Source organism: Salvelinus namaycush, chromosome 25 (assembly GCF_016432855.1).
Source record: "Salvelinus namaycush isolate Seneca chromosome 25, SaNama_1.0, whole genome shotgun sequence".
NCBI lineage: Eukaryota > Metazoa > Chordata > Actinopteri > Salmoniformes > Salmonidae > Salvelinus > Salvelinus namaycush.
This window is the reverse complement of record NC_052331.1, coordinates 4,108,731-4,132,597: the sequence shown is the minus strand read 5'-3', so window position 1 is coordinate 4,132,597 and position 23,867 is coordinate 4,108,731. Positions and strand designations below refer to the sequence as shown.

The following is a 23,867-nucleotide window of genomic DNA, read 5'->3' as shown; positions in this document are numbered from 1 at the left end:
CAACAGCAGCACTTAAAACACCCCCAGTAAAAACTGCCCGAAGGCACAGATCTAGGATCAGCTTAGCCTCCCTCAATCCTACCCTTTAAACACCAGTGGGGGAAACAAAAAAACGGAGCTTAGGTCAGCGTAGGGTTGCAAAGCTACTGGTAATTTACCAAAGTTAAAGGAATCTTCGGTAATATATCAAAATGAATTCATATACAGTGCTCATTTTTTTATATCTGTGTCCATATTATCCATGAGTTTCTTGTGGATAGAATATATGGCTCAAGAGAAAATAGACTAATTCATGAAAAAAGGCATCTATTCAACAATGGCATTATAACTCTTCCAACTAATGCCTTTTTTCACAACTGCCACCAGTTTGGTGCCAAAAAATGTACAACAAACACAGACGTAGTAAAATAAATAAAAGTGTGTAAAAAAAAAAAGAAGAAGGAAGTGTCACGCCCTGACCATAAAGAGCTGTTTATTCTCTATGTTGGTTGGGGCGTGATAGTGACTAGGGTGGGTCATCTAGGTGATTATTTTTATTTTTTTCGATTTTTTTATTTTCACCTTTATTTAACCAGGTAGGCTAGTTGAGAACAAGTTCTCATTTACAATTGCGACCTGGCCAAGATTAAGCATAGCAATTCGACACATACAACAACACAGAGTTACACATGGAATAAACAAAACATACAGTCAATAATACAGTAGAAAAATAAGTCTGTATACAATGTGAGCAAATGAGGTGAGATAAGGGAGGTAAAGGCAAAAAAAAAGGCCATGGTGGCGAGGTAAATACAATATAGCAAGTAAAACACCGGAATGGTAGATTTGCAGTGGAAGAATGTGCAAAGTAGAAATAGAAATAATGGGGTGCAAAGGAGCAAAATAAATAAATACAGTAGGGGATGGGGTAGTTGTTTGGGCTAAATTATAGATAGGTTATGTACAGGTGCAGTAATCTGTGTGCTGCTCTGACAACTGGTGCTTAAAGTTGGTGAGGGAGATAAGTGTTTCCAGTTTCAGAGATTTTTGCAGTTCGTTCCAGTCATTGGCAGCAGAGAACTGTAAGGAAAGACGACCAAAGGAGGAATTGGCTTTGGGGGTGACCAGTGAGATATACCTGCTGGAGCGCGTGCTACGAGTGGGTGCTGCTATGGTGACCAGTGAGCTGAGATAAGGCGGGGCTTTACCTAGCAGAGACTTGTAGATAACCTGTAGCCAGTGGGTTTGGCGACGAGTATGAAGCGAGGGCCAACCAACGAGAGCGTACAGGTCGCAATGGTGAGTAGTGTATGGGGCTTTGGTGACAAAACGGATGGCACTGTGATAGACTGCATCCAGTTTGTTGAGTAGAGTGTTTGAGGCTATTTTATAGATGACATCACCGAAGTTGAGGATCGGTAGGATGGTCAGTTTTACGAGGGTATGTTTGGCAGCATGAGTGAAGGATGCTTTTTTGCGAAATAGGAAGCCGATTCTAGATTTAATTTTGGATTGGAGATGCTTAATGTGAGTCTGGAAGGAGAGTTTACAGTCTAACCAGACACCTAGGTATTTGTAGTTGTCCACGTATTCTAAGTCAGAGCCGTCCAGAGTAGTGATGCTGGACGGGCGAGCAGGTGCGGGCAGTGATCGGTTGAATAGCATGCATTTAGTTTTACTTGCGTTTCAGAGCAGTTGGAGGCCACGGAAGGAGAGTTGTATGGCATTGAAGCTCGTCTGGAGGTTAGTTAACACAGTGTCCAAAGAGGGGCCAGAAGTATACAGAATGGTGTCGTCTGCGTAGAGGTGTATCAGAGAATCACCAGCAGCAAGAGCAACATCATTAATGTATACAGAGAAGAGAGTCGGCCCGAGAAATGAACCCTGTGGCACCCCCATAGAGACTGCCAGAGGTCCGGACAACAGGCCTTCCGATTTGACACACTGAACTCTATCAGAGAAGTAGTTGGTAAACGAGGCGAGGCAATCATTTGAGAAACCAAGGCTGTCGAGTCTGCCAATAAGAATGTGGTGATTGACAGAGTCGAAAGCCTTGGCCAGGTCGATGAATACGGCTGCACAGTAAAGTCTCTTATCGATGGCGGTTATGATGTCGTTTAAGACCTTGAGCGTGGCTGAGGTGCACCCATGACCAGCTCTGAAACCAGATTGCATAGTGGAGAAGGTACGGTGGGATTCGAAATGGTCGGTAATCTGTTTGTAAACTTGGCTTTCCAAGACCTTAGAAAGACAGGGCAGGATAGATATAGGTCTGTAGCAGTTTGGGTCTAGAGTGTCACCCCCTTTGAAGAGGTCGATGACCGCGGCAGCTTTCCAATCTTTGGGAATCTCAGACGATAAAGAGGTTGAACAGGCTAGTAATAGGGTTTGCAACAATTTCGGCAGATCATTTTAGAAAAAGAGGGTTCAGATTGTCTAGCCCGGCTGATTTGTAGGGGTCCAGATTTTGCAGCTCTCTCAGAACATCAGCTATCTGGATTTGGGTGAAGGAGAAATGGTGGGGGCTTTGGCGGGTTGCTGTGGAGGGTGCCGGGCTGTTGACCGGGGTAGGGGTAGCCAGGTGGAAAGCATGGCCAGCCGTAGAGAAATGCTTATTGAAATTCTCAATTATAGAGGATTTATCGGTGGAGACAGTGTTTCCTAGCCTCAGAGCAATGGGCAGCTGGGAGGAGGTGCTCTTATTCAACATGGACTTTACAGTGTCCCAGACCTTTTCTGAGTTAGTACTACAGGGTGCAAATTTATGTTTGAAAAAGCTAGCCTTAGCTTTCCTAACTGCCTGTCTATATTTGTTCCTAACTTCCCTGAAAAGTTGCATATCACGGGGGCTATTCGATGCTAATGCAGAACGCCACAGGATGTTTTTGTGCTGGTCAAGGGCAGACAGGTCTGGAGTGAACCAAGGACTATATCTATTCCTAGTTCTACATTTTTTGAATGGGGCATACCTTTTTAAGATGGTGAGGAAGGCACTTTTAAAGAATAGCCAGGCATCATCTACTGACGGGATGAGGTCAATGTCATTCCAGGATACCCCGGCCAGGTCGATTAGAAAGGCTTGCTCGCAGAAATGTTTTAGGGAGCGTTTGACAGTGATGAGGGGTGGTCGTTTGGTCGCAGACCCATTACGGATGCAGGCAATGAGGCAGTGATCGCTGATATCTTGATTGAAAACAGCAGAGGTGTATTTGGAGGGTGAGTTAGTTAGGATGACATCTATGAGGGTGTCCGTGTTTACGGATTTGGAGTTGTACCGGGTAGGTTCATTGATAATTTGTGTGAGATTGAGGGCATAAAGCTTAGATTGTAGGATGGCCGGGGTGTTAAGCATGTCCCAGTTTAGGTCACCTAGTAGCACGAGCTCAGAAGATAGATGGGGGGCAATCAATTCACATATGGTGTCCAGGGCACAGCTGGGGTTAGAGGGAGGTCTATAGCAAGCGGCAACAGTGAGAGACTTGTTTCTGGAAAGGTGAATTTTTAGAAGTAGAAGCACGAATTGTTTGGGTACAGACTTGGATAGTAATACAGAACTCTGCAGGCTATCTTTGCAGTAGATTGCAACACCACCCCCTTTGGCAGTTCTATCTTGGCGGAAAATGTTATAGTTTGCGATGGAGATTTCAGGGTTTTTGGTGGTTTTCCTAAGCCAGGATTCAGACATGGCAAAGACATCCGGGTTGGCAGAGTGTGCTAAAGCAGTGAGTAAAACAAACTTCTAATGTTAACATGCATGAAACCAAGGCTTTTACGGTTACAGAAGTCAACAAATGAGAGCACCTGGGGAGTGGGGCTAGGCACTGCAGGACCTGGATTAACCTCTACATCACCAGAGGAACAGAGGAGAAGTAGGATAACGGTACGGCTAAATGCTATACAAACTGGCCGTCTAGCACATTCAGAACAGAGAGTAAAAAGAGCAGGTTTCTGGGCTCGATAGCATAGATTCAAGGCATAGTGTACAGACAAAGGACAAAAGATGAATGGTTTATGTTGGCCTGGTATGCTTCCCAATCAGAGACAGCTGTTCATCGCTGTCTCTGATTGGGGATCCTATTTTATGCAGCCATTTCCCCTTTGTGTTTGTGGGATCTCGTCTACAGATAGTTGCCTGTGTGCACACCAGTAGCTTCACGTTTCGTTCAGTATTTTGTTGTTTTTGTTCGGTGTTCATTTAAATAAAAGAAAATGTACGCCTACCACGCTGCACCTTGGTCGAATCCTTACGACGATCGTGACAGGAAGTAAACATATCATAGAACAAAATGGAGTTGATGCTGGATAGTAAGCAATGCTCGAAAAGCCTTACTGTAAACAAACTTCCAGAAATAATTAAGGCACTCTCATGTAGTGAAAAAATGAAGTAGCCTTTATTGTTTTACGGCGTATGCATGGCAAGAATAAGAAAACAGACTTCATCAGGGTGACAAAGAATAGTGGTGGACAACGGGTTTATATCCAGGCTTATTGGCCATTGTTTACTGTATAGCATCAACTTCTATTTACTCTACAGTATTTCATCCCATAATCAAAGAGCTCCTCGTGGCTGAACTAAAAACCAAAGTGCTCCTCTCCTGTGTCTCTCTACATTAAACATGTTATATTTAGGATAACGTTTACCAGCTTTGTAGTTCCAATTTCTTTCTTTTTTTACCATCTCATTTGATTAATAATATATTTAACATGTGAAAAGGCCACACAGAGGGACAGAGATAATTACACAGTGGGGTCAAGCTTCCTGCCATCTAGAACCTTTATACTAGGCAGTGTCAGAGGAAAGCCCCAAAATTGTCATAGACTCCAGTCAACCAGGTCTTAGACTGTTCTTACTGCTACCGCACGGCAAGCGGTACCGGAGCGCCAAGTCTTGGTACAAAAGTCTCCTTAACAGCTTCTACCCCAAAGCCTGCTGAACAATTCTTCAAATGGCCAACCGGACTTTTTGCATTGACACCCCCACCTTTGTTGTTACACTGTCGCTACTTGCTATTTATTATCTATGCATAGTCACTTTACCCTTCCCTACATCTACAAATTACCTTGACTAACCTGTACCGCTGCACATTGACTCGGTACCAGTACCCCTTGTATATAGCCTCTTTACTAACCTGTACCCCTGCACATTGACTCGGTACCAGTACCCCTGTATATAGCCTCTTTACTAACCTGTACCCCTGCACATTGACTCGGTACCAGTACCCCTGTATATAGCCTCTTTACTAACCTGTACCCCTGCACATTGACTAGGTACCAGTACCCCTGTATATAGCCTCATTATTGACATGCACATTGACTTGGTACCAGTACCCCTGTATATAGCCTCATTATTGACATGCACATTGACTTGGTACCAGTACCCCTGTATATAGCCTCATTATTGACATGCACATTGACTAGGTACCAGTGCCCCTGTATATAGCCTCTTTACTAACCTGTACCCCTGCACATTGACTCGGTACCAGTACCCCTGTATATAGCCTCATTATTGACATGCACATTGACTCGGTACTAGTACCCCTGTATATAGCCTCATTATTGACCTGCACATTGACTCGGTACCAGTACCCCTGTATATAGCCTCGTTATTAACCTGTACCCCTGCACATTGACTCGGTACCAGTATATAGCCTTGTTACTAACCTGTACCCCTGCACATTGACTCGGTACCAGTATCCCTGTATATAGCCTCATTATTGACATGCACATTGACTCGGTACCAGTATCCCTGTATAAAGCCTCATTATTGACCTGCACATTGACTCGGTACCAGTATCCCTGTATAAAGCCTCATTACTAACCTGTACCCCTGCACATTGACTCGGTACCAGTACCCCTGCACATTGACTCGGTACCAGTACCCCTGTATATAGCCTCATTACTAACCTGTACATTGACTCTGTACCAGTACCCCTGTATATAGCCTCATTATTGACCTGTACATTTACTCGGTACCAGTACCCCTGTATATAGCCTCATTACTAACCTGTACATTTACTCGGTACCAGTACCCCTGTATATAGCCTCATTACTAACCTGTACATTTACTCGGTACCAGTACCCTGTATATAGCCTCATTACTAACCTGTACATTTACTCGGTACCAGTACCCCTGTATATAGCCTCATTACTAACCTGTACATTGACTCAGTACCAGTACCCTTGTATATAGCCTCATTACTAACCTGTACATTGACTCTGTACCAGTACCCCTGTATATAGCCTCATTATTGACCTGTACATTTACTCGGTACCAGTACCCCTGTATATAGCCTCATTACTAACCTGTACATTGACTCTGTACCAGTACCCCTGTATATAGCCTCATTATTGACCTGTACATTTACTCGGTACCAGTACCCCTGTATATAGCCTCATTACTAACCTGTACATTTACTCGGTACCAGTACCCCTGTATATAGCCTCATTATTGACCTGTACATTTACTCGGTACCAGTACCCCTGTATATAGCCTCATTACTAACCTGTACATTTACTCGGTACCAGTACCCCTGTATATAGCCTCATTACTAACCTGTACATTTACTCGGTACCAGTACCCCTGTATATAGCCTCATTATTGACCTGTACATTTACTCGGTACCAGTACCCCTGTATATAGCCTCATTACTAACCTGTACATTTACTCGGTACCAGTACCCCTGTATATAGCCTCATTACTAACCTGTACATTGACTCGGTACCAGTACCCCTGTATATAGCCTCATTACTAACCTGTACATTGACTCTGTACCAGTACCCCTGTATATAGCCTCATTACTAACCTGTACATTGACTCGGTACCAGTACCCCTGTATATAGCCTCATTACTAACCTGTACATTGACTCGGTACCAGTACCCCTGTATATAGCCTCATTATTGACCTGCACATTGACTCGGTACCAGTACCCCTGTATATAGCCTCATTACTAACCTGTACATTGACTCGGTACCAGTAGCCCTTTATATAGCCTCATTATTGACCTGCACATTGACTCGGTACCAGTACCCCTGTATATAGCCTCATTACTAACCTGTACATTGACTCGGTACCAGTACCCCTGTATATAGCCTCATTATTGACCTGCACATTGACTCGGTACCAGTACCCCTGTATATAGCCTCATTACTAACCTGTACATTGACTCGGTACCAGTACCCCTGTATATAGCCTCATTACTAACCTGTACATTGACTCGGTACCAGTACCCCTGTATATAGCCTCATTACAAACCTGTACATTGACTCGGTACCAGTACCCCTGTATATAGCCTCATTACTAACCTGTACATTGACTCGGTACCAGTACCCCTGTATATAGCCTCATTACTAACCTGTACATTGACTCTGTACCAGTACCCCTGTATATAGCCTCATTACTAACCTGTACATTGACTCGGTACCAGTACCCCTGTATATAGCCTCATTACTAACCTGTACATTGACTCGGTACCAGTACCCCTGTATATAGCCTCATTATTGACCTGCACATTGACTCGGTACCAGTACCCCTGTATATAGCCTCATTACTAACCTGTACATTGACTCGGTACCAGTAGCCCTTTATATAGCCTCATTATTGACCTGCACATTGACTCGGTACCAGTACCCCTGTATATAGCCTCATTACTAACCTGTACATTGACTCGGTACCAGTACCCCTGTATATAGCCTCATTATTGACCTGCACATTGACTCGGTACCAGTACCCCTGTATATAGCCTCATTACTAACCTGTACATTGACTCGGTACCAGTACCCCTGTATATAGCCTCATTACTAACCTGTACATTGACTCGGTACCAGTACCCCTGTATATAGCCTCATTACAAACCTGTACATTGACTCGGTACCAGTACCCCTGTATATAGCCTCATTACTAACCTGTACATTGACTCGGTACCAGTACCCCTGTATATAGCCTCATTACTAACCTGTACATTGACTCGGTACCAGTACCCCTGTATATAGCCTCATTACTAACCTGTACATTGACTCGGTACCAGTACCCCTGTATATAGCCTCATTACTAACCTGTACATTGACTCGGTACCAGTACACCTGTATATAGCCTCATTACTAACCTGTACATTGACTCGGTACCAGTACCCCTGTATATAGCCTCATTACTAACCTGTACATTGACTCGGTACCAGTACCCCTGTATATAGCCTCATTACTAACCTGTACATTGACTCGGTACCAGTACCCCTGTATATAGCCTCATTACTAACCTGTACATTGACTCGGTACCAGTACCCCTGTATATAGCCTCATTACTAACCTGTACATTGACTCGGTACCAGTACCCCTGTATATAGCCTCATTATTGACCTGTACATTTACTCGGTACCAGTACCCCTGTATATAGCCTCATTACTAACCTGTACATTGACTCTGTACCAGTACCCCTGTATATAGCCTCATTATTGACCTGTACATTTACTCGGTACCAGTACCCCTGTATATAGCCTCATTACTAACCTGTACATTTACTCGGTACCAGTACCCCTGTATATAGCCTCATTATTGACCTGTACATTTACTCGGTACCAGTACCCCTGTATATAGCCTCATTACTAACCTGTACATTTACTCGGTACCAGTACCCCTGTATATAGCCTCATTACTAACCTGTACATTGACTCTGTACCAGTACCCCTGTATATAGCCTCATTACTAACCTGTACATTGACTCGGTACCAGTAGCCCTTTATATAGCCTCATTATTGACCTGCACATTGACTCGGTACCAGTACCCCTGTATATAGCCTCATTACTAACCTGTACATTGACTCGGTACCAGTACCCCTGTATATAGCCTCATTATTGACCTGCACATTGACTCGGTACCAGTACCCCTGTATATAGCCTCATTATTGACCTGCACATTGACTCGGTACCAGTACCCCTGTATATAGCCTCATTATTGACCTGCACATTGACTCGGTACCAGTACCCCTGTATATAGCCTCATTACTAACCTGTACATTGACTCGGTACCAGTACCCCTGTATATAGCCTCATTACTAACCTGTACATTTACTCGGTACCAGTACCCCTGTATATAGCCTCATTACTAACCTGTACATTTACTCGGTACCAGTACCCCTGTATATAGCCTCATTACTAACCTGTACATTGACTCGGTACCAGTACCCCTGTATATAGCCTCATTACTAACCTGTACATTGACTCGGTACCAGTACCCCTGTATATAGCCTCATTACTAACCTGTACATTGACTCGGTACCAGTACCCTTGTATATAGCCTCATTACTAACCTGTACATTGACTCGGTACCAGTACCCCTGTATATAGCCTCATTACTAACCTGTACATTGACTCGGTACCAGTACCCCTGTATATAGCCTCATTACTAACCTGTACATTGACTCGGTACCAGTACCCCTGTATATAGCCTCATTACTAACCTGTACATTGACTCGGTACCAGTACCCCTGTATAAAGCCTCATTACTAACCTGTACATTGACTCGGTACCAGTACCCCTGTATATAGCCTCATTATTGACCTGCACATTGACTCGGTACCAGTACCCCTGTATATAGCCTCATTACTAACCTGTACATTGACTCGGTACCAGTACCCCTGTATATAGCCTCATTATTGTCATTGTTTCTTTTTCTTTAACTTTAGTTTATTTAGTAAATATTTTCCTAACTCTATTTTCTTAAAACTGCATTGTTGGTTAAGGGCTTGTAAGTAAGCATTTCACGGTAAGGTTGTATTTGGCGCATGTGACAAATAAAATTGGATTTGATTTTACTGTGATCATGTGAAGTACCCAAAAGGGCCTCTATATGTCTTGTGATAAATTACATAAAAATTCTTCAAAGTTACGAAAACTCTGGTAGTATCCAGTAATATTTCCAACCCTAGATCAGTGTGGAAACAGGAGGTTTTGCAGAGCCAGACTCACCCCAGATAGGAGCCACTGCCCACAGTGCTCATGAGGAATCCTCTCTCACTCTCCACCACCTTCTGAGAACACAGGCTAACCAGAGACGGGTAGTGCACACCTGGAGGTACAGATACACACAGCTCTGTTACGCTATATAGTGTCACACACACATTGGTTCATTCATTTAATACATATTTGGAAGGAACTTTCGTTATTCTGTCTTCTTTAGGCAATGTGATACATGTTAGTAAAATGACAGAAAGTGGAAAACGGGCAAAAGAAAAACACCATTATCTCAAATACGAAAGCGTTGTCGCCTGCAGAGTCAACAAACGAATGATTCATATCCTGACAGATGCGCGTCAAACCAACATCTAAATTGAATTGTAAATACTTACCTACGGGTCCTTTTTCAACAATGCAGAGTTAAAGATAAAAAAAATGTATAACATTTTGAATAGTGACACAATAAATAAATACACAAAAAGAACATACAGGTTGTACCAGTACTGAGTCAATATGCAGGGGTACGAGGTAATTGAGGTAGCTATGTACATATACAGTGCATTCAGAAAATATTCAGACCCCATGACTTTTTCCACATTGCTACGCTACAGCCTTACTCGCAAATAGATTACATTGTTTTTTCCCCCTCGTCAATCTACACACAATACCCCATAATGACAAAGCAAAAACAGGTCTTTAGAACATTTTGCAAACGTATAAAAAAAAAAAATGAAGTATCACATTTACATAAGTATTCAGACCCTTTACTCAGTACTTTGTTGAAGCACCTTTGGCAGCGATTACAGCCTCGAGTCTCATTGTCACACCTGTATCTGGGGAGTTTCTCCCATTCTCTGTAGCGCACTCCTACATGTTGTAAAAGTGTTACATAATCGCTGTCCGTTTCATTGCATAATGCAGCAAATAGAGGAGAGTTCAGGGGCCTTGCTTAAACAAAGTTAACCATTTTCACTGTAGTGTCCAAAACGTCTTTCAAGCTGCCAGCCATTCCCTTGGCAGCAAGAGCCTCTCAGTGGATGCTGCAGTGTACCCAAGTGGCGTCGGGAGCAACTGCTTACACTACCACTCCACTATGTCTCCCTGTCATGGCTTTTGCGCCATCAGTACAGATACCAACACATCTTGACCACCAAAGTCCATTTGATGTCACAAAGCTGTCCAGTACTTTAAACATATCCTCTTGTTGTCCATTTGATGTCACTGATGCGTTGGGAAACAGTGTTGTTTGATGAAGGCATTGTCTGTATAGTTTTTTGGGCCTTTTCCCTCAGCATTGTCCCAGCCATATCCACGGCAGCAGGAAGAATTAAGTCCTCCACAATAGTATGGGGCTTGCCTGTCCTAGCCACTCGGTAGCTCACCATATAAGATGCTTCTAGCCCCTTCTTATTAATGGTATCTGTTGCTTTTATACGTCTTACTACTCGAAAGTCGTCTTTATTCTTGCTCCAAAAACTCCCGTGGCTTATTTTTCAATTGTCATGTTTAACTTCCAAATGTCTGCACAAGAGTGAAGGTTTCCCGCGAGAGAGTAACAGTTAATGTGATTGGACGTTAATTATTTGACTAGGCTACCTGTATTTGACATTGTGTTGTTATTTCGCTCAACACTAGATGGTTTCAATTTTATTTTTGGCAGTGAAACGAGGCTACTCGGGCGACAAAAAAAAAAAAAACTCACCCAAATGTATAGCCCTGTTGGAAAATATAAATGTATTGTTTGAAAATCTGAAGAATTTATTTTTTGTTGAAAATTTGAAGATTTTTTTATTTTTATGAAAGTGAATCACATTTTCAGTTGGCATACCCCCGACGGCATTGCGCGTACCAAGTTTAGGAATACCTGCTCTACATGATAAAGCTGCATAACTTTTTGAGTTTCTGAAGGCCCATGCCGAATCTTTATAGCCTCCTGAGGGGGAAGAGGCGCTGTCTTGCCCTGACAACTGTGTGCGTCTGGACCATGTTAATTCTTTAGTGAACTTGAAACTCAACCCGCTCCACTACAGCCCCATCGATGTGGATGGGGGCGTGCTTGCCCCCCGTTTCCTGTAGTCCACGATCAGCTTATTTGTCTTTCTGACCTTGAGGGAGAGGTTGTTGTCTTGGCATCACACTGCCAGGTCTCTGACCTCCTCCCAACAGGCTGCCTCATCGTCGTCAGCGATCAGTCTGTCGTGTCATCAGCAAACTTGATGATGGTGTTGCAGTCGTGCTTGGCCACACAGTCATGGGTGAACAGGACTAAGCACACCCCCCTGAGGGGCCCCGTGTTGATAGTCAGTGTAGCAGATGTGTTATTAACTACTCTCACCGCCTGGGGAAGACTGTCAGGAAGTCCAGGATCCAGTTGCAGAGGGAGGTGTTTAGTCCCAGGGTCCTGAGCTTGGAGGGGACTATGGTGTTGAATGCTGAGCTGTCGTCAATATAATTACTTACGTTTGCTTCCACCATAATGTTTTGTCAGCCATCTTTGCTGAAGAAAGTCACCAGGGACGGGTGTCTCGCGTCAAATTCATCATTGGAACCACTTGATATGATTGGTCATATAAAAACCTTGGGACCGAAATGCATAATGAGTGCTCTAACTCCCCCTTGTGGTGGTCTGGAGCGATGAAGCCGTGACGCTGGGTACCTCTAAGTCCTGCGGTGTAAGCTCACAACTTTTAAAGGAGGAACCACTGTAGGGTGCCGTCTTTCGGATGGGACGTTAAACGGATGTCTTGACTCTCTGTAGGGTCACTAAAGATCCCATGGCACTTAAGGTAAGAGTAAGGGTGTTAACCCCCGTGTCCTGGCTAAATTCACAATCTGGTCTTCATACTGTACCCTCATGGCCACCTAATCATCCTCAGCTTACAATTGTCTCATTCTCCCCTGTAACTATTCCCCAGGTCGTTGCTAGAAGTGAGAATGTGTTTTCAGTCAACTTAAAATAAGGGTTGAAAAAAAAAATAATAATAAAGTAGGAAACACAAACAGTTACACCTCAAGAGGAAGCAATAAAGTCAAACTTCAACCCCAGAGGCCACTCTTAAAGTTAAAGCCGCAGGCTATGTAGTTCAGAAGTTGAGACCATTTTTGTTTGTTCAGGACAGAGGCTAACTAATTGACGGGTTTTGTACAGTAAATGACTCTTAACCAGAAACCAGTTCTCTCGGTTTGGGCACACAGTTGCTTTTCCCTTCCCTATGTGGCTCCAGTTATAATTACAGCACTATGTAGGAAATAATAGGGTGTCATTTGAGACGCAGAATAGCTGTTCATTCGCTCCCAGTGCCCAGTGACCTCTAACCTTGCAGCAGCCCCATCAGGAAGCGGGCCAGCGTCATGGAGAAGATGGGCTGAGAGCAGAAGTGGGCCAGGACGGGCGTGAAGGCTGTCATAGCCCCCCAGGCCGCCGCAGACAGCAGGAGCACCTTCTCACCTCCAACCCTGAAGGAAACAGATATCATAATACTGTTACTGCAACTTCATGCACTCTCCAGTCAACTTTATTATTACAACTATACATTCTCACATTCAGCCATGAGGGGAAGAGATGGAGTAATACAATAAAATCATTACTGCTGGACTACTAACCTCCTCCTCCAACTCTGAGGGGAAGAGAACGATGAAAAAAGTAGATGACAGTTACAACGATGACATACTCTCAATCTACAACCTGAGGGAAAGACAGTACTATAACCAGATGATAACAATTACACGTCGCACAATAGTACAGCGTGTATTTTCTCATCGAACCTGCGTCATTCATAAAAACATGTATATATGAAAGTTATTCAGTTAGTTTACAACAATTAGCTTTCACCTATTCGGTTGTCAGAACAATGCAAATGAAGAAAAGTAGACAAGAAAAGGAGGCTACTTCCCATTATTAGCTCCCAATTTCCTGGGTGCTTCCTCTAATATGCGGCAGGGTAGCCTAGTGGTTAGAGCGTTGGGCTAGGAACCGAAAGGTTCAAATCCCCCAGCTGACAAGGTACAAATCTGTCGTTCTGCCCCTGAACAGGGCAGTTAACCCACTGTTCCTAGGCCGTCATTGAAAATAAGGATTTGTTCTTAACTGACTTGCCTAGTTAAAAGGTAAATAATATCTGAAAGAATTGAATATTAGAGTCATATGATAATAGCTTCAGGTTTCTGACAACGGTGTTTAGGCCAAATCTTAACTGTTCCAAAAATCATTGATTTTGGGGGGAGGAGTTGAGAGCAGACGCTTCTGAACTTGGAACGCTCAATTACTTATTTCCTCCGTTGGCGAGATGTGAGACGACCCTAAGCGTCGCCTGCCATGTGAAGAGACAGAAGATCCTTAAATACCTTTTAGACTGCCATTTTAGTCTGCAGTCACTTAAAATGTCTTGGTACTCATCCTTCCTACCAGGAAACACAACTGCCAGGCAATGTAACTGAAAAATGACTGACATTGGATGGTATGACCTGCTTTGAATGGACATCAGCATACAAAGCAAGCACAACTAACCAATGACATCAACGTCATTGTGGTCACCCTTTTCCCCACCCGGACACCGGAACAAGGGCTGTGCACTCCTCAAACAACACACAGTATCATACTAACGGTCACATAATGCCCTTCAAATTCCACTCATGACTCAAGGATTATCTTGTATCCCTTTCATACACAGACCAAAATCCCACAAATGTACCATACCTTCATTTTTATACCAGCCTTTTCGTATTTCTGAAAGGGGTTCCCAAATAATTTAGATGTATTCATTTTTCCTGCATTTTCACAGAGCGTGTAACCAAAATACAGGTATTGGGTCTGTGTGAATGATTCTGCTTTTTTGCAGGTAAATTCATTAAAACTTCTATTGTTTAACACCTCCCTAATTTAAATCTACACACAATTTCCCATAACGACAAAGAAAAACAGGTTGAGATTTTTTTGCAAATGTAAACATTATTATTATTATTTTTTAAATATGACATTTACATAAGTATTCAGACCCTTCACTCAGTACTTTGTTGAAGTACCTTTGGCTGCGATTACAGCCTCAACGCTTCTTGGGTATGACGCTACAAGCTTGGCACACCTGTATTTTGGAGTTTCTCCCATTCTTCTCTGCAGATCCTCTCAAGCTCTGTCAGGTTGGATGGGGAGTGTTGCTGCACAGCTATTTTCAGGTCTCTTTGGAGATGTTCGATCAGGTTCAAGTCCGGGCTCTGGCTGGACCACACAAGGACATTCAGAGACTTGTCCCGAAGCCACTCCTGCGTTGTCTTGGTTGTGTGCTTAGGGTCGTTGTCCTGTTAGAAGGTGAACCTTTGCCCCAGTCTGAGGTCCTGAGTGCTTTGGAGCAGGTTTTCATCAAGTATCTCCCTTTACTTTTCTCTGTTCATCTTTCCTTCGATCCTGACTATTCTCCCAGTCCCTGCCGATGAAAAACATCCCCACAGCATGATGCTGCCACCACCATGCTTCACCGAAGGGATGGTGCCAGGTTTCCTTCAGACTTGACGCTTGGCATTCAGGCCAAAGAGCATAACATTGGTTTCATCAGACCAGAGAATCTCATTTATCATGGTCTGAGAGTCTTTAGGTGCCTTTTGGCAAACTCCAAGTGGGATATTATGTGCCTTTTACTGAGGAGTGGTTTCCACCTGAATTGTGGAGTGCTGCAGAGATGGTTGTCCTTCTGGAAGGTTCTCCCATCTCCACAGAGGAACTCTGTCAGGTTTTCCTTTTGAATAGATTCAACCATCAGCCAACACAGCGATCTGTGTTGGCTGTGTCACTGGACTACTGAAAACCCGCTAACCAAACAACGGTGTTTCTCTTATCCTCTTTAACACTAGCACTTCCTCCAACCACGAGTGAGTAGACAATCGTTTTGTTTTTTTATGTATTGCGTGTATCTACCAGAAAGATCCATCCGTTGTTTTGTTATTTTACTCTGCCTGCAAACAAGCTGGATGGCTCAGAAACCGTTGAGGCGCTTGAACGATTCATCGACGAGAGATACTGATGAGCTCAAAGAAACATGTCGCTGGTTACGGAGGAGACGAGCACTGTCAAGGACGACAAACCCAATCAACAAAACAAACCAAGTTGGCCAAGCGGTATCAACGATGGCACCAAACCATCAACCGAGCAAGAGGGCACGTGTGGAGATTGGGGAGAGGTTTAAGGATATGGATGTTGACTTGTTAAAATTCATCAATCAAAGGCTTGCCAAACTTCATGTCTTGGATATATTACGAGAGGACGTCAATGCAATATGTGCCAGTCTAGAATTCAGCCAATGTCAGATTGATGATCTAATGAAAGAGAATACAGCGCTGAAAGGTACTCTAGACTCTATTCATGGCAAGGTGGAGGTGGTGCAAAGGGAGAACAAACAACTTAAAGAAAGAAACCTTGCTTGATGTACAGTGTCGATCAATGCGGGACAATCTAATCTTTTCAGGGATACCGGAGAATGACAACAGCAGAAGCTGTGAGGACACTGTCCGAGACTTCATGTCAACTCAACTGAAACTGCCCATTGATGTCGTGCGTAGCGTCACTTTCTCCAGAGTCCATAGAATGGGGCCTCTGGGAATAGGCCACGGGCTATTATTGCATGTTTTGACCATTTTAAACAAAAGGAAAATGGCAAAGAGCAGGGGCAGAGAACTCAGAAACACTAATTTTGGAATGAATGATCACTTCCCCACAGAGATCAATGAAAGGAGAAAAAAAAACAGTATACACATCATGAAGGAAAAGCGTTGCCTGACTCAACGAGTCTCCATGGTGATGGATAAACTTTACATCAACGGGCAACTGATGGTAAGTTGGTGGTTGAAGATATCCCTCTAGTGGTGTGGGGGCTGTGCTTTGGCAAAGTGGGTGGGGTTATATCCAGCCTGTTTGGCCCTGTCCGGGGTTATCGCCGGATGGGGCCACAGTGTCTCCCGACCCCTCCTGTCTCAGCCTCCAGTATTTATGCTGCAGTAGTTTATGTGTCGGGGGGCTAGGGTCAGTCTGTTATATCTGGAGTATTTCTCCTGTCTTATGCGGTGTCCTGTGTGAATTTAAGTATGCTCTCTCTAATTCTCTCTTTCTTTCTCTCTCGGAGGACCTGCGCCCTAGGACCATTCCTCAGGACTACCTGGCATGATAACTCCTTGCTGTCTCCAGTCCACCTGGCCTTGCTGCTGTTCCAGTTTCAACTGTTCTGCCTGCGGCTATGGAACCCTGACCTGTTCACCGGACGTGCTACCTGTCCCAGACCTGCTGTTTTCAACTCTCTAGAGACAGCAGGAGCGGTAGAGATACTCTGAATGATTGGCTATGAAAAGCCAACTGACATTTACTCCTGAGGTGCTGACCTGTTGCACCCTCGACAACCACTGTGACTATTATTATTTGACACTGCTGGTCATCTATGAACATTTGAACATCTTGGCCATGTCATGTTATAATCTCCACCCGGCACAGCCAGAAGAGGACACCCCTCATAGCTGTTAACTCGAAATGACACAACGACAAGGTTCCAGTTTAACAAAGTTTACTATACTATATGAACACACTACAAGGTAGCCATTACACTCAAGGCTAGGTCCATCAACGAACAGACTCCCTGCGCAGGCGCACTCTTGACTGAGTGATAGCCCCGTAATAACAGAAGTATAGGGATACTTAAAACATGAACTTAACAATAGCCTGGTTCCTCTTTAGGTTTCATCCTAGAATCTGGCCTTTCTAGAGAGTTTTTCCTGGCCACCGTGCTTCAACACCTGCATTGCTTGCTGTTTGAGGTTTTAGGCTGGGTTTCTGTACAGCACTTTGAGATATCAGCTGATGTAAGAAGGGCTTTAAAAATACATTTGATGTCAAATAGAGGCACTATGGGTTCAAGTACATCTGCCTCACCAGGCACCCATATTGGTAGGATGTGTGGATAGACCTCCTAGCTCCAAGGTGTCCTATCTGAATGACTTATGCACTGCGTTTGAACAGGCCACAGATAGTAACAGAGATGTATTGATCTTGGGTGATTTTGATATAAATTGGATGGATCATAATAATTCAAATATAACTAAATTGATGAGATTTGTTTCAAACCACAGTTCTCGGCATATGGTTAACGATACTACTAGATCGTCAACTAAAATTGGGTCACCATTTGGACACGTGCATTGATCTGATTTTCTGTAGTATACCATTGCAATGCTTAAAAGCCAGAGCAATGCCAGTGGGCTGGACAGACCATAATATTGTGACCATAACCATGAACACCAAGGTTCCAAAGAAACCCCCAAGGATTGTGGTCAAAGAAATGTTAAAACAATGAATCGCTATTTCAAAATGATTTGGCTGCTGTACCCTGGGAGATGATTTATCTAGAGCATGTATTCCCAAACTGTACCCCAGGGGTACGCACAATGCCATCGGGGGTACGCCAAATAAAAATGTGATTCACATTTTAAAAAGAACATTATTATTTTTACATTTTTAAATATTCCATTTAGTAAGGCCCTTGTCCAGAGACATATACCAGCTCTACTGGTAGTACCAGCAGTACTACACCTACACCTGTCGACGACACAAGTTGTTCTGCTTCCACAAGCACATCCAATGCTAGCATCAGTAATTCTACATTTGTTATTAGCCCAGCTAGCATGGACACTGACAGTTTTGAATCTGATGCAGCTGAAGAGCTACTGCCCCCTTACTTGGGAAAGCACCGAACAACAGACAGGAATGTTGGACCATCGAAGAGGCGCAAATATGATGAGAACTACATTGATTTGGGGTTCACTTACACTACCGTTCAAAAGTTTGGAGTCACTTAGAAATGTCCTTGTTTTTGAAAGAAAAGCACATTTTTTGGCTATTAAAATAACATCAAATTGATCAGAAATACAGTGTAGACATTGGTAATGTTGTAAATTACTTTTGTAGCTGGAAACGGCTGATTTTTAATGGAATATCTACATAGGCGAACAGAGGCCCATTATCAGCAACCATCACTCCTGTGTTCCAATGGCACGTTGTGTTAGCTAATCCTAGTTTATAATTTTAAAAGGCTAATTGATCATTAGAAAACCCTTTTACAATTATGTTAGCACAGCTGAAAACTGTGGTTCTGATTAAAGAAGCAATAAAACTGGCCTTCTTTAGACTAGTTAAGTATCTGGAGCATCAGCATTTGTGGGTTTGATTACAGGCTCAAAATGGCCAGAAACAAAGACCTTTCTTCTTAAACTTGTCAGCCTATTCTTGTTCTGAGAAATGAAGGCTATTCCATGCGAGAAATGTCCAAGAAAGTGAAGCTCTCGTACAAGGCGGTGTACTACTCCCTTCACAGAACAGCGCAAACTGTCTCTAACCAGAATAGAAAGAGGAGTGGGAGGCCCTAGGGAACAACTGAGCAATTGGACAAGTACTTTGGAGTGTTTAGTTTGAGAAACAGATGCCTCACAAGTCAACTGGCAGATTCATTAAATAGTACCCGCAAAACACCAGTCTCAACGTCAACAGTGAAGAGGTCGATTCCCGGATGCTGGCCTAGTTGCAAAGAAAAGGCCATATCTCAGACTGGCCAGTAAAAAGAAAAGATTAAGATGGGCAAAAGAACACAGACACTGGACAGAGGAACTCTGCCTAGAAGGCCAGCATCCCGGAGTCGCCTCTTCATTGTTGACGTTGAGACTGGTGTTTTGCGGGTACTATTTAATGAAGCTGTCAGATGAGGACTTGTGAGGAGTTTCTCAAACTTGATGAAACCTTCACTCTTGTGCAGACATTTAGAAACAAAACATGCCAATTTGAAAAATAAGCTTTTTGAGCGAGAATTAAGACGACTTTCGAGTAGTAAGACATGTGTAAAAGCAACAGATACCATTAATAAGAAGGGTCTAGAAGCGTCTTATATGGTGAGTTACCGAGTGGCTAGGACAGGCAAGCCCTATACTATTTGGAGGACTTAATTCTTCCTGCTGCCGCAGATATGGCTGGGACAACGCTGGGGGAAAAGGCCCAAAAAACTATACAGACAATTACTTCTCAAAAAACACTTATTCACGACGCATCAGTGACATGGCAGGAGATGTTTTGAAACAATTACTGCTTCGCATACAAGCTAGTGAATTCTATGCGTTACAGCTGGATGAGTCAACAGACGTGGCGGGCTTGGCACATCTCCTGGTATATGTCCGTTACGTTTATGGGGGGTCAATTAAGGAAGACATCCTCTTCTGCAAACCAGGACAACAGGAGAGGCTATTTTTCTTTTTTTTTCAAATTAGGAGGCCGCAGATTGCACAGAACAAAGCAGCAAGGATTGTTTTACGGTGGAGATATGGTTCTTCTGTTGCAGTCATGCTCAAAGCTCTTGGTTGGTCATCAATCAACAGGATAATTTTTTAAAAAACACGCTTATAATATTTCATAATATACACCATTTAAAACTCTATTCACAACAGTATTCCGTTGGTAAGAAACAGACATTCAGTAAATACTAGGAAAAGAGTGTCCCCTATCTATGTGTTATCCAGACAGAAAAGAGAAATAGGCAAAATAACAATTCGATTTAGAGCAATAAAGAAATTGAATAATTTATCTGAGCAAACCAGAAACCTTTCAATATATAAATTCAAACAATACTTTAAAACCATTTCAATATAACACATAGGAAGGTTGTGCTGGACTATGGTAGAAGAAGAATCAATATATATTTTTAGACTGTTAAAAGAGTATTTATCTGGTCAATATGTCAGTGTATTATGTCTGTTTGTAACAGTGTGTTATATGTGAAAATGTGATCGTATTATAAATTGTATTTGAATGTTTAAGGACTCTTGGAAGATTAGTCCAAATGAGGACTAAAAGAGATTCTAATCAAATCAAAGAGTGACCATCAGGTTCTTGGTCACCTCCCTGACCAAGTCCCTTCTCCCCTAATTGCTCAGTTTTGCCGGGCGGCCAGCTCTAGGAAGGGTCTTGGTGGTTCCAAACTTCTTCTATTTAACAAGGATGGAGGCCATCATGTTCTTGGGGACCTTCAATGCTGCAGAAATGTTTTGGTACCCTTCCCCAGATCTGTGCCTCGACACAATCCTGTCTCGGAGCTCCATGGACAATTCCTTCGACCTCATGGCTTGGTTTCTGCTCTGACATGCACTTTCAACTGTGGAACCTTATATAGACAGGTGTGTACCTTTCCAAAGCATGTCCAATCAATTGAATTTACCACAGGTGGACTCCAATAAAGGATGATCAATGGAAACAGGATGCACCTGAACTAAATTTCAAGTCTCATAGCAATGTATTTTTTATATATTAGAAAAAATGTCTAAAAACCTGTTTTTTTGCTTTGTCATTATGGGGTATTGTGTGTAGATTGATGAGGAATTGTAAATGAGAACTTGTTCTCAACTGGCCTACCTGGTTAAATAAAAAGTGAAATATAAAACAAATGTTATTTTTCAATTTTAGAATAAGGCTGTAACATAACAAAATTTTTCAAAAAGTCAAGGGGTCTGAATACTTTCCGAATGCACTGTATGTATATGGTTTATACATGCAAATAAGTGCTAAATAAGGGGCTGTTTGAAAGGGGGCCATATAAACACGGCCTTATAATTTAAGGTCAAATAACTCATCTTCTGTCTGAAATGTGTATTGGCTTCTCAAGCTCCCCAAACTGCACTCCCTTTATACTCTGTAGCATGTACTGTAGTATCTATCCCCTCAGGTGTTCTTTTGCTTTTTGGGCTAATGGGTAATAGCATTGTAATGGGTGTTTTGAAGTGAATATGAGTTAAAACAAATGTATGTGTAAAACAGACAAAGTATTCAGCTATTTCATTCTCAAATCGCAGGTCTCATATCATCCGATTGTCCATCTGTGTTTAAAGTTGAACAAATGTAACGCAATGTACACCGTTTATTCTCGCTATTGTATGTAGTGAGCGCAGCTGCAGGTTGTGCAAAACAGGCAATTTATGTGCACATTTATGAGCAAACAGACAATAACTCTATAATCATCTCCTCTCGTTGCCCACCTGTCGCTGACGTAGCCTCCGAGGACCTGTGTGAAGCAGTAACCCCAGAAGAAGCTGCCCAGCACCATGCCCTGTTCCCTCTTGGTCCAGTTGAACTTCTCCGCCATGCTGACGGCACAGATGGGCATGGCCACGCGGGCACAGTACAGCAGACATGTCCCCAGCAGTAGCACCACCGTCCATACCCGCGCCAGGGGTCTGCGGAGCGGGTACAGGGAATGATTGTGTAGCAAAGACAATGGTGTGTGTGGTGTTTTTGTAAGCGAGAGTAGGAGTGAGAGTGGGTGTGCTATTCTCAGTAAAACCAACATATGTACATTTATTTTGCTTTTCTACATTTTAAAACGGCAAATGGGGCTCATAAGACATGTATAACGTTAAACGTAACCAACTAGGCGCATTCACTTTACTTCAAATGTATAAATTGTATCTATGCTAAATTGTACTAACTAGCCTACATCTCATAAGTATTGGCTGAATCCTTAGTTGACAAGACAAAGATAAGGCTATGATGGATCCTAAGAAAATTTATCAAATGCCTGACTATCAGACTTCCTAGTATCTTTGAAGTCAAGTATTTTGGGGAGAATGCCCCTCACAGCAGTGTTAGCTACATTTTATATGGTTACATTATGGCTTCATTGTAGGTCTACACTTTGTATATACTTTTAGAGAAGACTCAAAAGTATCAAACACAAAGCTACATTTGTATGAGTCGTACTTTTTGTTTGCTTACGTCAAGGGAGAGAAAATATTCTGAAAATTCAATTTTGCCGATGCCAATTACTTTCAGTAACCCACAGAAACGCTCGAATAATTTCTAACTTGTAGGGCATTTGCAAAATAAGGAACTAGCTAACACATCTCTCATATAGTGTTCTGTTATTAAAAACATAAGAAAGCGTCCGTAATTTCAATATGGTAGTTTTAGTCTTTGGGGGAAATGATGGGCTACTAAAACCTTGCTTCGTTCACTCACCTGGGCCAGTTCGTGTTATGTTCACTCCAATTCTTCTGATGACCTCCGGCGTCACCGATCGTGTCTGACGGGGTTTCTTTGAGGCAGACCACATCTGGACCAGAGATCTTTCCATGTTTTTGCAGAATTGCCATTCAACAAGAGATGCTAATGTTTGAGATTTGCTTTTTTCCTGCACGTCGCAGTTCAGTAGGCTATGGAATGAGTGAGGAAAGCCGACAAAAAGAAACGCTTGGTCGATGTTCGCGCCGATGTATCATTTCCTTTCGTTTAACGGGGATCCATAACTGTATTGCAGTGTGATGAGGTGAAGAGCACGGGAGAATAAGGACAGATAGCCACAGAGGGGATGTTGTTTCCCGTGGCTCTTGCCTAGAGCTAGAGGAGCAATGATAATCCACGTGTCCGTTTTCTTTTCCAGACACGCAGTTCTTCCTGCTAACTGTATGTCACATCAGGAAGTAAGTTAAAGAAGTTACTCAGTCGCTATGAAAACCAGTTTGAATGCACTCTCTTTTCCACCCGGGGTATCGCTGCCTAGCATATCCATCCAATATAGGCGTTCGCTCCATAATGACTGTGCAATATTCTTTGAAACTCTATGCTACATAACCTGGATGATAACTATGGAAGCCCGTTCACGCCACCCTCCCCCCAAAAACTCTGACTACGAGTTACGAGATAGTAAATCATAATTATGGCATAGTAAGTCATAATTATGACATTGCAAATAATTATGACATTGCAAATAGTAGGCCAAATCGTGAGATAGTAAATCATGATTATGAAATAATTCAAAATTATGAGATAGACTTACTATGAGATAGTAAGCCATAATTATGAGATAGTAAATCAAACTAATGATATACAAAGTCCTAATTAGGAGATATTATACAACGGGTGGGTCTAATCCTGAAT

The 23,867-nt window shown here is 42.8% G+C and overlaps 1 protein-coding gene across 1 annotated transcript in view; it reads right to left on the bottom strand.

The window, feature by feature from the left end:
- The window catches only part of LOC120020084 (solute carrier family 17 member 9-like), a 29,391-nt gene extending 5,943 nt beyond the window's left edge, over positions 1-23,448 (bottom strand). The window contains exons 1-4 of the mRNA XM_038963521.1: positions 22,950-23,448; positions 21,971-22,168; positions 13,245-13,384; positions 9,941-10,040 (exon numbers count right to left, since the gene is read on the bottom strand). Coding sequence (XP_038819449.1) covers positions 9,941-10,040; positions 13,245-13,384; positions 21,971-22,168; positions 22,950-23,083 — 572 coding nt within the window. The 5' untranslated portion in view covers positions 23,084-23,448. The remainder of the gene's footprint in view (positions 1-9,940; positions 10,041-13,244; positions 13,385-21,970; positions 22,169-22,949) is intronic.
- Between the last annotated feature and the right edge of the window lie 419 nt (positions 23,449-23,867).